This window comes from Lissotriton vulgaris, chromosome 1_1, assembly GCF_964263255.1.
Source record: "Lissotriton vulgaris chromosome 1_1, aLisVul1.2, whole genome shotgun sequence".
NCBI lineage: Eukaryota > Metazoa > Chordata > Amphibia > Caudata > Salamandridae > Lissotriton > Lissotriton vulgaris.
The window spans coordinates 1402952846-1402967865 of NC_141685.1; the positions used below are offsets into that span (position 1 = coordinate 1402952846).

The 15020-nt window shown below is 41.0% G+C and overlaps 1 protein-coding gene across 1 annotated transcript in view; it reads right to left on the reverse strand.

The window, feature by feature from the left end:
• The window catches only part of SYPL1 (synaptophysin like 1), a 276287-nt gene that overhangs the window by 131726 nt on the left and 129541 nt on the right, over positions 1–15020 (reverse strand). Inside the window, exon 4 of the mRNA XM_086967099.1 lies at positions 8599–8803. Coding sequence (XP_086823225.1) covers positions 8599–8803 — 205 coding nt within the window. The remainder of the gene's footprint in view (positions 1–8598; positions 8804–15020) is intronic.

Here is a 15020-nt window from a genome sequence, read left to right on the forward strand (position 1 = left end):
GTGTCACATTTTCACCAGTAATCCAGATGCTTTATGACTGCACTCTTTTCACATACATCTGTAACTATACCTGGCATTGTATGTTTAAAGCCTAGTGTTTGGCAATTCAGCTACTATCAATACTGACTTACTAGAAAAGGGGGCTGAGGTATCAAGGGGTTTTACCCATTCTCTGTTTGTAAATGTGATGGCTCATATTGAGGGGGCTGAGGTATCAAGGGGTTTTACCCATTCTCTGTTTGTAAATGTGAAGGCACATATTGGGAAAGATTCTTATGAAACCTACATGTTTTCTATCAGTGAAAGACTCCAACGTAGCCAAAAAATCAATTATGATTTAGATATTTCCGGATTATCTACAGTTTATAAAATAAATAAATACCTAAAACATGCTTCTAACCCCTGTATCTTTAGAACAAAGACCACAAAACTGAAAAAAGGATGAAGAAATAATATTTTAGTCACATCCCTAAACAACAAAACTCAAGCAGAATAATGTAAGCCCAGTCTTTCTTACTGCTACCTTATATAACAAAATGACAACATTGTATTGGCCAATTCAGGAAGAAATAAAAAATGACTCGCTCTCCTTTTCCTTTCTTTGAATGGCATTTAGTTTGTAGTTGTGTGGGGGCTTTTTCAGTGTTTATATGTTTACATTGGTGAGGACTATTTCCCTGCCGGTGGGGTTTTATCAGTTATTATAGGTTTAAACCTAAAATTGGACTGCCTAAATAGGTTTTGAGGAATTGCCCATCTCCATATGCTCTGAGCTAGTTGAGAGAGCTGTAGAGAGTGTTTCCCCCCTTGTTTTTGTAGATAATACATTGCTGTTATATTGTCCGTCCCTACTAAAACAGCTTTGTTTGATACATGTTTCTGGAATGCTTTTAATGCCAGAAATATTGCTAGTAGCTCCAAATGATTGACGTGGAGTAGCTTCTGCTGCGGTGTCCACCTGCCCTGTATCATGTGATGTAGTAGATGAGCTCCCCAGCCGGTGAGCGATGATTCTGCTGTTAACACAAGTTCTGGAACCAGCTCTAGGAATGGTCGCCTTTTGGTAAGGTTTTGGGTGTTCCACCACTGCAGAGAGCCAAGCGTGTGGCCGTCCACCAACACCAGATCTGTTAACAGACTCTGAGCTTGGTTCCACTGATGTGCTAAGCATTCCTGTAAGGAGCGCATCTGGAGTCTTGTGTGAGGTACTATGAATATGCAAGAGGCCATCCCTATTAGTTGCATAAACACTCGAGCTGGCAGTGAGTGTTGTGGTTGGAATTTTGTTATAAGGGCCTGCATACTTGCTATCCTGGCTGGATCGGGACATGCAAGGCCGCTTGAGGTGTGTATTGTGGCACCTAGATATTGTTGAATGCAGGATGGTTGGGGGGGGGGGGGGGGGGGGGACTTTAGGAGATTTATTGTAAACCCTAAGTTGTGAAGTAGCTGGATTGTAGTGTGCGTGTGATTTACACACTGGGTATGTGACCTGGCTTTTATGAGCCAGTCGTCCAAGTATGGGAAAACGTGAATTTGTTGTCTTCTTCAGTGGGCTGCTACCACTGCTAGACATTTTGTGAATACTCTGGGTGCCGTGGTAACTCCGAATGGGAGAACCTTGAATTGGTAATGCTGAATATCCACTACAAATCGAAGATTTTTCCTGTGGGAAGGGTGAATGGGAATGTGGAAGTAGGCGTCTTTGAGATCTAAAGTGGCAAGGAAATCGCCTTGTTTGAGTCCCAGAGTACAAGGTGTCCAACATTGGTGCGGTGACAAAGTGTCAAGCCCTGATGAATCTACCAGAAGTTCAAGTGGCAGTGAAACATGTTGGCTGTAGGTAATGGTATGCAGAGTTAGCTACCAGCCTTTTTAGTTCAACAGATTTTGCGTTCCCTTAGATCATCTGGCACGGGACGCCTGTCCATTTCTAAGGAGTCCAAAGCTAGGATGGGTGGCAGGTCCTTCAGGTACCTGGCGGCATCCAGCTGGAATAAACTCCCTGTGGCACTACGCCTGGAACCCTCAGAGTCCATCTTCAGAGCTAAACTAAAAACGGATGTCGTTACAACACGTTATTTTACAACGCAGACCGTTACAACGCAGTTTTTACAACGCAGGTACCATTACAATGCATGCCATTACAACGCATGTCATTACATAGCAGATACTATTACAACGCATGCCATTACATCGTAAGTATAGGTAAGTATATCTTTTTTTAAAAAATGTAATAAAGTTAATTTAATTAATTTAAATTAATAAATATAATTTAAAAATTATTAAAACAGTAATTAATTTAATTTAACTTAATTATAGTAATTTAATTAATATTAAAATTTTAATACATTTAATATAATATAATTAATGAAATATAATACATTTATAAATAGTAAATATAATGTAATTTATTACAATAAAAATAATTAAAATTAAAATACTTAATATAATTTAATTTAATAAAATTAAAGTAATTTAATTAATTTAAAAATTGTAAATAATATTATTTAATTATAATAAATATAATAAATAAAAAAACTAATTAATTTAATTTAAGTAATGTACATCAATTAATTTTTTTATTGTAAATATTGTAATTAATTTAATTGCATTTATTTAAATTAATGTAATTAATTTAATTTATTTTAAGTCGTAATACCCCTGTACCCCAAAAACCAAACCTAGCCCTAAAACCTAATACCCCTGTACCCCAAAAACCAAACCCAGCCCTAAAACCTAAAAATACCCCTGTACCCCAAAAACCAAACCCAACCCTAAAACCTAAAAATACCCCTATACCCCAAAAACCAAACCCAGCCCTAAAACCTAAAAATACCCCTGTACCCCAAAAACCAAACCCAGCCCTAAAACCTAAAAATACCCCTGTACCCCAAAAACCAAACCCAACCCTAAAACCTAAAAATACCCCTGTACCCCAAAAACCAAACCCAACCCTAAAACCTAAAAATACCCCTGTACCCCAAAAACCAAACCTAAAAATACCCCTGTACCCCAAAAACCAAACCCAGCCCTAAAACCTAAAAATACCCCTGTACCCCAAAAATCAAACCCAGCCCTAAAACCTAAAAATACCCCTGTACCCCAAAAATCAAACCCAGCCCTAAAACCTAAAAATACCCCAAAATCACTTAAATTAATATATTAATATTTTATTTTATTATTAATTAAATTAATAAAATGTAAAATAAAATAAAAATAATATACTTACCTATACTTACGATGTAATGGTATGCGTTGTAATAGTATCTGCTATGTAATGACATGCGTTGTAATGGCATGCATTGTAATGGTATTTGCGTTGTAAAAGTTGCGATTTAATGGTAGTGCATTGTAAAAGTTGCGTTGTAACGGTGCAACACCACTAAAAACATTTCTTTACGCCCAATAGTGGACCACCTTATCACCTCTTCTGCTAGCACTAGTATCACAGCGCGGGGACACGTCGTCTGGCGTCACCATGCGCTCTACAAATCCCCCTATTATTATTAGATCACACCTAATTTCAAAATAAAGTTGTGCGAAAGGTGTGCCTGTTGATTTTAAGCACTTTTGGTCACAGAAGGGAGTGAATGCTTATTGCTCCTTTGCACTTTACACATCTTCTTGATATGTTTTGGACACTTTTCTTTCTTTTTTTAATTGAATGAATACCTATGATGCGAAAAGGGGCACAATCTGGTGAACACCTGCCAGTTGCCCCGAGGGTGGTGCGCCCGTGAGGTGTCATTCTTTTCTCCACACATATATTTTCACACGTAGTAAGTGTGGTCGGATGTCCTGTGTACATGACTGATGCAGACATCGTTTAGTGCTCTGTTTTGACTGTCTTTTTGAAGTTTACTAGGAATTTCCCTTATTTTTATGTTGAGAATTTTGGGCGAAATACATTAAACACACCAACCAAAAATTTTCAAAAATTGGTGGTGCAGCATTGGACTTTGACCGTTTGTCTCTCCATTGCATTAATAGGAGTTTTGATATTGAACGCCCTGGGGACAAGGTTTTTGTGATATTGTCAGTTTATGAGTGGGGGGCAACCCTGATTCCCCTTTTTCCCTCTTGGCTCCTCTTTGGAATAGAGGAGTAGGGGAAGGACCTGTTGAAGAGTGACTATATGAAAATGGTCTGATTGTATGTATAGGTTTAATGGTCCGAGGTCTAAGATGGGTCTCAGGGTTCCATCCTTCTTTGAAATCAGAAAATACAGGGAGTAAACTCCTGTGTTTTGATGGTGAAGGCGAACTGGTTCTATTGCATGTTTTTTGCAGTAGGGAAAGCACCTCTTGTTTTAAAGCGTTTAATGTTCTGTTGACATTGGACTCTGTTTGGGTAATATGTCGGGGGGAGTCGAAGTGAGCTCCATGCAATAACAGGGTTGGATGATTTGTCTCACCCACCTGTCCGTAGTGATAGTGTTCCAGACAGGTAGGAACTGGGTTAATCTTTCCCCGACCGGAGTATAATGGTCTGGGAGAGTGGCAGGAGGTCATTGTTTGGAGGTGGTGGCAGTGTGAGTATTGGTAGTTTTGCCTCTACCTTTGCTGTTATTGCCCCTATATCCTCCTCTGTAATAACCTCTGGTAGAGGAGGTCTGTGTGGGACTTTTATAGGAAGTGGAGGAATTATCTGTGTTTAAAGCCTCTAGAGGCGCCCCTATAAGAGGAGCGACAAAACGAACTTCTGGGAGCTTGTGATAGCAATGCTCCCATTGATTTGGCGAGATCAGTATATTTTTTCATCTTTTCTAAAGATTAATCTACCGTAGATCCAAATAGGTGTTCTCGGTCAAAAGGTTGGTTCAGTATGGTAGTTTGAACCTCGGGTTTGAACCCTGAAATCCTTAGCCAGGCATGTATGTGTAAAAGGACACTGGTATTAATGGCTCGGGAGGCTGTGTCTGCGGCATCTAAAGCACATCAAATGGAGTTATTGGTTACTAGTTTACCTTCCTGTATGAGATCCTGGGCTCTGGTCTTATATTGATCTGGAAGGTGTTGTAGTAGGGTCTCTAGTTCATTATAGTGCGCCCTATCATACCTAGTTAGTAAAGCCTGTGTGTTGGCAATCCGCCATACGTTGGCTGCTTGTGATGCTGTTCTTTTAGTATATGTGTACAAGAGTTGATTCCTTGTCAGGCGGTGGAGCATCGCCTGTGTTTTGAGAGTCAGCCCTTTTCCGGGCATTGGAAACAACCAAGGAATCTAAGGGAAGCTGCCCCTTAATATATGCAGGGTCAGTTGGAACAGCATTGTACTTTATTTTTATCCTAGTGATAATGACTCTAGCCCTTACGGGGTCTTTAAAGACTTCAGGAGCGTGTTTAATTACCCCTTTTAACATTGGTAGAAAGGAGGTGGACCTTTGAGATGTTGCAAAAGTGTCCATGAGGCAGTCTTCTTCTATGGGGTCGCTGTGTGTAAATTTACCCTGTGGTATTCTGCAGCCCTGTGTATAAGCGGAGTGAAACCTATAGTGTCCTCTGGAGGGGATGGTCTAGATGGGTAGACATCCTCTTGTGGTAATGAGGAACATCTGGTGTGCCATAATTTTCCCATGGGTCATTTGGGAAGTAATGATGACTAAGTTCCCCGAATGGTTCATTATCCCCTTCGTCACCAGTGGTATCATCATCAGGAGGTGGAGGAGATTCTGTGGGTACTGGAGATGGAATAAGAGAAATGTATTGTGGAGGGGGAGGTGTAGAAGGAACCCTTAAAGGAGAAGTAGCAATGTATTTTTTCTTTGAAGGGATTGGAGGTGGTGTAGGTTTGTCCATTTTTCTTTTGTTGGGAGGTCTATTCCTAAAATGACCTGTTTCTAGGTCTACTTCCAGAGTTTTTTGTGTAGGATTGGGTCGAAAAAGCTCCTCCTCAGCAGATTTTTTCGGGTCCAAGTGATTGTGTGGCACAGTCTTTGGCGTTGCGCTCCTTAGGTTTGGAATCAGGAGTTTTGTTGGGTTCCGAAGGTTTGCTTTGAGTCTTTGGAACCGGTTGCTTGGTCGGCTCAGATGATTTTTTCAGATCCGAAGTGTGTGTGCGCCAGGTGTCTTTGGAACCGGTTGTTTTTTCAGCGCCAATGATTTTTTCGGATCCGAAGGTTGATTACTAGTGGTTTTCGGAACCGGTTGTTTCCTTGATTCCAAGACCTGGCTGAACTCTGAAATTAGTCTCAACCATTCTATCCTTAAAGACTGTATGGCACTGGACAAAGTCAATAAAATCCCATGATTGGTTTACATTAAAAACACTCTTTGTAAACTGGGGAGGCCAGAACTATACTTTGCCCCGAGTACCATCAAGAAGGGTGACGTACTGTGGATTAAGAACAATTTTTTGGGATGTGTGGAGATGGAACGGGAGGAAGTAGAGGTCCAAAAACCGGGAGTTAGAGCTAATTAGATACTTCAGACTACCCCTAAATTGGAACCCTATCTGAATATTGTGACCCTACCCTTCCATCGTAACCTCCTTGTGAGATTTAGACTTAATATCATCCAGTATTCCTTGGGGAACTATCCAGTATGGGGAAAATCAGATCCATCTATCCCCTGCAGCTGTGACAATTTCTCCGAACAGACACTGATGCACTTTATTATGTTCTGTGGCCATTATGAGGAATGTAGGAAACAGTTTTTATTACCTATTTTGAGAGAAGCAGGGTTTACACAAGTCCGGCCCGCACTCCCGTTACCTACAGCTCTTGAGCAGCATCAGAGTCATATTTGGGGTCGCAAGTTTCTTGGTTGCTGCTATGCGTATTAAGTCTAAAAAACTGAAGCTAAATGTTCCTTGATATGTGTTAATAATTGCTATCCATTAGTTCTACCGATGAAATGCTCTATCCTATGTAAATATTTGAAACTGTTCTCTTAAATGTTCTTTTTAAATGTAACAACTGTTTTTATACATGAATTGTTTTTAATACATGAATTGTCTTTTTATATATGTGATGGAATTGCTTTTATGATTTTAATTAATCGAATAAAGCTTGCCTTGACGGATTCGATGATTTTTTCAGACCCGAAGGTTCAGTGTCTATAGGTTTCGGTGCCGAATGCGCCGATGTGGAACCAGGCTTCGGTGCCGACTAAGACAATGGTTTCTCTTTCGGTTTGTCTTTTGTTGTCGGTGCTGAGGATGGCGTTTTGGCACAGACGGTAGGCTAGCTCGCTCCAGAGTGGCCTGAAGGCTTATAAGTTGACTTATTTGCCGGGCCCGAAGCCGGGGCGTGGGAAGTTTTATCCTGGTGTGCACCTAGGCCCGAAGGTGAAGGTGTTACCAAAACCTTTGAATGGATGGGTGGGGATGGGGGGGGTTTGACGTCAGTACTTACGACCCGTTGCCCCGGAGTTATGTCTTCGATGTCTGATTCTTCGGCTTCAGAGGCGCTAAAGGTGCCTTCTTCCATCCGCTCCTGCTCAGGTACATCCATGCCCTCCTGGAAGATGTCGTCCGGTATTGATGTCGATGATCGAGCCATGCTTCTTCGAGCTCGACGATCTCTTATGGTTTTCTTGGAGCAGTAAGAGGCGCAAGCTTGGCAGTCTTTGGCCTCGTGCTCAGGTGAAAGGCAGAGGTTACACACCTCATGAATATCGGAGTGTGGTAACTTGGATCCACATTGAGGACACTTTTTAAACGGAGTCCTTTCCATTAGCCAAAGGGCCTGAAGGGGCAGATAGGCCTGAAGGCCTGCTTCGACGACCAGAACCGAGGTAGAAGCTTGTAGAGATAGTGAAACTCGATCAAAAACAATACCGAAGAGAGGGTAAGGATTGCGTGTTGAAAGTTAGATCGGTAACGACATCGAACTGGAACGTGTCAAACACATCCGAGCCCGATGGTGGGAAAAAACAATCTGAAGATTGAGTCGATGCCCATGCGCACTATTGTCCAAAGGAGTCACCTATCTTGTGACTTCCAAAGATTTCTTCCAAGACAATAACAAACTGCAAACTTCCGTGCCCAACACCAGATGGCGATCTAAGCATAGTGTGTGATCTGCAGCTCATACGCCTTTAACATTTACTTACCTGTAATAACAATTGGCCAGCATGAACTCTTCTTTTTCTTCCAAAATGGAGTACTGCATGGTGGCAATTAATATTTAAAGCGCTTGTTTAGAAGAAGGACCCCATGGTGGGTGGGGGAAGGTGCCCTCATTTGGTATCAGTGCCTCCCTAATCCTTCGGAAATCCTGCTCAGGGTGCGCAATTACTTATCTGGTTTACTGTTTGATGGCAGAGCCCAGGACCATGAGTTATTGTAACTAAAACTTCAGAAATCAGAATACCGGTTTCTCTCATTTCTGTTTTCACATGACTAAAACCTGTGAAACCACATACATGAATATCAAGAATGCTTAGCTGAAATCTGAAAATTACCCATATTCTTTAGATTAACACAAAGCAACATGATACATGTTGGTTTAGGCAAATGGTAACAAACACAACCAAATGGTAATTTATCAAGAGAAGCTGCCTAGTATCAGTGAGAACTGAATCAGCCATTATCCACTAGCTGTGTGATAAAAAAAAAAGAAGTCTTTTTCATTATACATTGTGATATTACTTACAATCATTGGTAATTTTCCTGACTCTCTATAAGAGTGCATGTAGCCGAGATAAAGGACAAGGGCACCAATACAGTAAAGGAATGCAAGGACTGCAACAGAAACATAAAACTGTGCCGAAGACGAGTAGTCTCCCGTTAGGTGAAATATGCTCCACGTAATGTTGCAAAATGGAAGCTCTGATTTAGCCAGTTGAGCAGTATTCAACCTAAAAAGATAAAAAAGAGAATCCTATTAAAAATATTTTTTAAACCTTTTTCATTTCTGTGTGAGAGAAACCACATTCTACTTTCAGTATGCTTTCTTTTTTTCACATAAATACTACGCCGAGATGTGAGTGAATGGGAGACAGAACAAGTTAATTTAGACATTTGTCTATAAAACAATAAATACACACCGTATACAATGTTAAATTCCAATGACCCCAACCTTCCTCATTCTGTATAACCCATTCTTTAAAAACTCAAAAGATCAACTCAGGAACACCCTGATGAAAATGTGGAAAACCTAATTAAAATGGTCCTCCTACCGGACTGAAAAATTCAAAACCACCTCTAACACTGCAACAGCAAGCATATTACTGACATATAGATCAATAGACAAACAATCACAAAAATCATGAACATTCCTATCCCCGATTTGTTGCCAGATAACGTCACATCTAAAAACTTCATGTTCAAAAGTACTGAGAGCGCCTTTTTACGATGGTAAATGTTATATTAAAAAGACAGGTTTAAAAATCAGTAATCAATGAACATTACAATTATTGGACCACACACCACGAGTACAATTATGTTCAGTAACTAAAATGTTACAACATTTCTCATACTTTAAGAACCAAAAGGATAAAGGCAACTCAAAATTTTAATAGCTGCAAACGTAAGTGAGGATTAGGCAACACAGATATATACGGATACAGTCGCTGATTATCCAAAGACTGTTGGTTTTATAGATCAATAGCATAAATCAGCAGTGAACGGGAGAAACAAACCCTACCTGAATGCCAATTAAAATAAAGCAGATTAACAGAGAAAGAACATTCAAATGAATACCTTCCGCAAAATGAAAACTTGAAATTATTTCTGAAGGTATAATTTGTTATCTAGGACTGTAATACTTAACCACATATTTTAGTTTTAGTATCACAATTCAAACCACCTGGGGATACCTAGCTTGTCAGTGATGACGGTCAGAACAATAAATGTCCAGGACCACTTAGTAAGACTATGGACCAAGTTTAGGTTGTTTATGAAACACTAATGGGACACAGGGTGGAAACAGGAAGTTAGATATAATTTACAAAGAAATAGTTGCTTACTTTTTAGCCCTTCATTTCTGTGTTTTGTTTAAACAATGTGTAGGAAAAAAAAATTTTGTTGGAGGGGGGTGAAATCCTTCTTAAGTAGCAATTACAACTCTTCTCATGGTGAACTCACAAGCAAACCCTATATTAACCCTTGCTCAACCCTCGGGTAGCTTGGCACAGAGGAGCCGGGCTCAACTTAACAGGCAATGTGTACAATATTTGTTCAACACTTAAAACAGCAACAGAGTGAAAACCACACCACAAAAAAATCCTGGATCAGTTTAGACTGATTTAGTAATTTCTAATTCACAAAACAAGACCAAAACAGTATAACCGGAGATATTCCATTTGACAGGTTTTAGAGAAAACAGCACCAAAAGGCATGAAGTGCCAACTGTTAATATCTGGTCACACCGGAAGAGGACAAAGCCACAAGTTCAGGCCGACATCGATGGTGTGCCTGCCGGTTACAGGGACCCAGTTAGGCCCCCTAACACAGTACATGAAATCCTGGTTTACAGAGATTTGCGAGGATCCGTCGCACAACCGAAGAGATGTGTTTGTTCCAAGATGGGGCGAGACTGCGGTACGAGGTCCTGCGTCGACATCCAGGCGTGTGGCTATTGTGGGTGGTTGTCTCGGAGGAACACACAAAAGTTAACTGTAGGCTACAACTAATCATGTGACCCAGCAAGAGGTTGAAGGGACTAAATGTCTATGGCAGGAAAATTGCAACTTTCTAAAAGAGACATTTTCAAAATTGCAATTAAAAATCCAATTTTACTCTAAGTTAGGATTTTTCATTAAAATTCAAATGACACCATATATGAACTGGTTACTTGCTTCCATTTGGAAATTACAGCTTATTAAAATGTTATAAGGTAACTCCAATGTTAGTCATTGGAAAGGTAGTCTTGCAGTAGTGAAAACAACTTAAGAGTTCTCACTACTAGGACATGTAAAATGGCTAACTTTATAAATACTCTGTGTGCTCTGCCCTCTGGGCTGTCCAGGGCTACCCTCAGGGTGAAATCTGTATTATAGAGGAAGGTTTGAGCCTGAGAAAAAGTTTTTGTTCCCAGTCGAAATGGCAGTTTTTTCATACTGCACACACAGGCTGCAATGGCTGGCCCAAGCCAGATTTAAAGGGCTCCTTAAGTGGGTGACATGATCTGTGCAGCAAGTCCACTAGTATCATTAAATTTAAATGCCCTGGGCACATGTAGGGACACTTTACTGGGGTCGTGCAAGTAAATTATACATCCCAACTGGGTATAAGTCAATGATACCATATTTTAAGGAGTAAGCACATGCACTTTAGCACAGTAAAGCGTGCAGAGTCCTAAGGCCAGCAAAAACAAGATCAGCAAAAATAAAGTAGGAAGGCAAAATGTTTAGAGGAACACCATCCTAAGTTTGACAGAACGCAAGATCTATATATATATATTCAACCATATGGCTCCCTTTCCTCTCCCGATAGGCGCTGCTGTTGCCGCGTTACTCCTGCGGTTGAACCCAACCGCTATCAATCACAACAACGATTCCTCACTTCGAGGAAACATGGAGTCGCACAAACAAAGCCGTTAATCCACACCAAGTGAAGTTCTTATTTCTTTATCCATGGGGTGTCAAATCAAAAGAAACCAACGCGTTTCAACAGCCTCCGCTGTCTTGATCACGGTATATACACACACACACACCTGCTGGGGGATGCATTGAATTTGCAGCAGAACCAAAGGGGATGATGGACGGAGTGTTGAACATTGCAAGCACTCACACACCCCCCAGTCAACTGATCTGGGTTTAATCCATCATCATTCTTTAGCTCACTCCACCACCCCAGTACAGACATGTCCGTATGCAAATCTGTCTGACCTTGTGCCTCATGGGAACAGTCCAGCCCAAACTGCAGAGCCATGTCTTCCCAGGACCGGAAACAAGCATCCTGGACCGGTTTCGGGTTCATAAAACCTCATCAGCCAGGCTATCTTGAATCCAGTAGCAAAGTGAGCAAGGAACCCACGTCTGGGCATACCCTGCCAACTTAGGGCGAACAAAGCAAAACCAAAGGGGATGATGGACGAAGTGTTGAACATTGCAAGCACTCGCCCCCAGTCAACTGATCTGGGTTTAATCCATCATCATTCTTTAGCTCACTCCGCTACCCCAGTTCAGACATGGCCATATGCAAATCAGTCTGACCCTGTGCCTCATGGGCACAGTCCAGCCCGAACTGCCAAGCCATGTAACCAGATGCCTGATTGAGATCGGAGCGGGACAACCAATTTTGTAGTTACTAGAAAGGTAGTGCCTGGAGCATGCTTGGAAGGAAAAGGTAAGAGATCCACTTTGTTGTCTTCCAATGAGGAAGAACTGAGCCTGTGTGTGCTGGGCACACTAGCTCTACGAGTCCACCTGGAGCAAAATATTATGGTGTGCTAACTAGGTTTTGTTTGGAATCTTAGTATATCTCTTTGCGTGTTACTGTTAAATGGAATGTGGTAGCGCATCTAGAGCAGTCAATTGCCTCAGAAGCTGGAAGAGATGGTTGTCGCCAATTCGATGGTGTGACAAATGGTTGTTAAATGTATGCTCAAGTGAATCTCGTAGGTGTCATTTCTTTATAACATGCAACAAGAGGCAGTAGTGGGAGTCTGACTGATAATTGGAAACCACCATAAACCTCCCAAGGTACGGCAACTGAACTCTGGCATTACACTATACAAGGAGAGACTTTACTTTGCGCAAGTTAAGCAGCTGGTGATAAATACATTTGAATGATAAATTGTAATGCCCTATGTTGATCTTTTGGCAAGTCACTGAAAAACTGCAGTAGATTTTCTTGATCTCTACCTCAGATAGCATGCCAATCCTGCATGTCTACTGAGGGTCTCCCTATCTACACTGTTTGAAACCCTAGAGCTAGGCTCTAAGGTTGTGGGGGTATACACAGTGCACCCATCCAATACAGAGTGTACAAAGACCTCTCTACCCTGGCTGTGGGAGACTGACAGTGGTGACACCATTAAACTATATTCTTCGGGTGCAATGTTTCCTCTAATTATTTTGTGAGAGGCAATTCAATGTGTCTGTGCACTGCAGGCAAGGCTATGTGGACCAAAGACATCTAACGACTCCGTATGCAAGAAAGCATAGCATTGCAAGCTACAATAAGTGGCATTTGACACTCTTAAGATAGGCTTGAAATTCACTGTTAAAAAGTGCATTTTGATCTACCTTTGAGGTACTTGTTCTAATATAATTATGTCACAAACTAGAATGCTCGCACCAGCAGCCAAATGATGACTTGTATTATATACAACATATAGGATTTACTCTGGTCAGTCAGATGCAAAATGGCGGATATGTTTCACATCAGAGCATGTATTGCATTGCATGCAGATAATCAAATAGCCAAATCAAAAATGCCTGGTCTCTGCCTGGTGCTTCATGCCTCCCATGCTTGGTAGTCTACTGTCAGCCAGGTTTATTGTTTCAGGGAGCACTAGATAAACTGTTCAAGGGTCTAAAAAAGACTAGACTGACACCTGCACAGATCAAGCCCCCAAAACATCAAAAAGTGAATAAAGTATCACCTTCAGTATGAGAACTGAATCCACAAGAGACCACTGGCATCCAATGCATGCACTAGTCTTTTATCACACGAGAGATAGACAGACAAAGCAGCAATTATGAAGCTGCATGAAATATTCGTTTGCTAAGAGGCATCTCTCAGAAGATAGACAAAACTAACGTCACCCAATAATGCGGGAAGGACTTTTTTGCAGCCAAGTTCCTGTTCTGGGGGTGACGTTGCTCCACAAAAAAGATACCTGTACGAGTTAAGAGTAGAGGAGGTTAGGGTATGAAAGGGTGATCACTTCTGGCTTTACCTTAAATGCAGAAGCTGGAGCAAGAAGATATTCTGTTGGCCCAGAAAGACTGGTCTCAGCTCTCGTTTAGAATATCACATCTACACATTCTAATCCTTTTTGCAATTCACTCAGTTTTCATAAACTGAATATTTATGATTTGAATAAAATCACAGGATATTGACCCAAGGCAGGGACTTGAGCCGGTTTCCCCATTTGCAATGTCAGCAAGAATAGCCACAAGGCCACATCTCCCCATGCTTATGGCGGCATCAACTTCATTGCAAGTCAATGGGAAAAATATATTATCCCATGTTTTTCCTCAATCTCTTAGCTTTTCCCAAGTATTAGCATGTGAAACAAACAGTTTAACTTCTCGTTGAATGCCATCTGACAGGCCCATCACCCCCTCCACTTTCCATGACTTCAAACTTTTAAGTACCTTAATAGTTACAGATTATAGGCACACAAAACGATAAGCCAAGGTGCACGATTACATATCAGAAAAGCAACAGAAATGTGAAGTCCCTCCAACCTACACCTCTCTCCTCTCAATATGTGTACATGCAATACACAGTCATTTTGGGAAGTAGATGTGCCAGGGGTGCGTTTGCAGCCAGGGTCCATATAACCTTTTAAAACACCAATATTACTGCAGTGAAAGTTTCTTGCATCACATGCTTTTTTATCAATAAAGCATTTCACACTCAATTGTTTAATCTGTAGAAATTCATTACAATCTACATTCAGTAACTGTCCTACCCTCTTCAGTTTTGTTTAATGGCAGGTTGTATTTTCCTGACTTGGAGTCGCAGCATTAGCAGCTCAGTGCAGAAACCATTTAGAATGTGAAAGCTAGGGAACATACTTGTGAACAATTGAACAATCTTATCAGTGCTCTCCATCTCCTCCTCTTCCTTCAGTTAGAAGGCATAGCCTTAAACCAGGTAAATAGTGTATAAACTAATGAGCGAGGCCACTGGAATCATAAAATGCTGCATAGTTTTTCCCATAATTATGGATTTGCCAGATTTGCCACACAATCCATCATCCCTTGCATAATCCTCAGATTTTCACAATAAAACTACGTTTCTAGCAAAAGCCAATCAAAACGTTTTGAAATGTGTTCATGGCAAAGGCCCTCCACAAAGGTTAGCTGAGCATCTTTCAGCTGCTTGTTTCTGTAGTTGGTGTTAAATTGCTACTGAGGAGAAATATTTGCCCATACAGTATTACCATGTGTACAC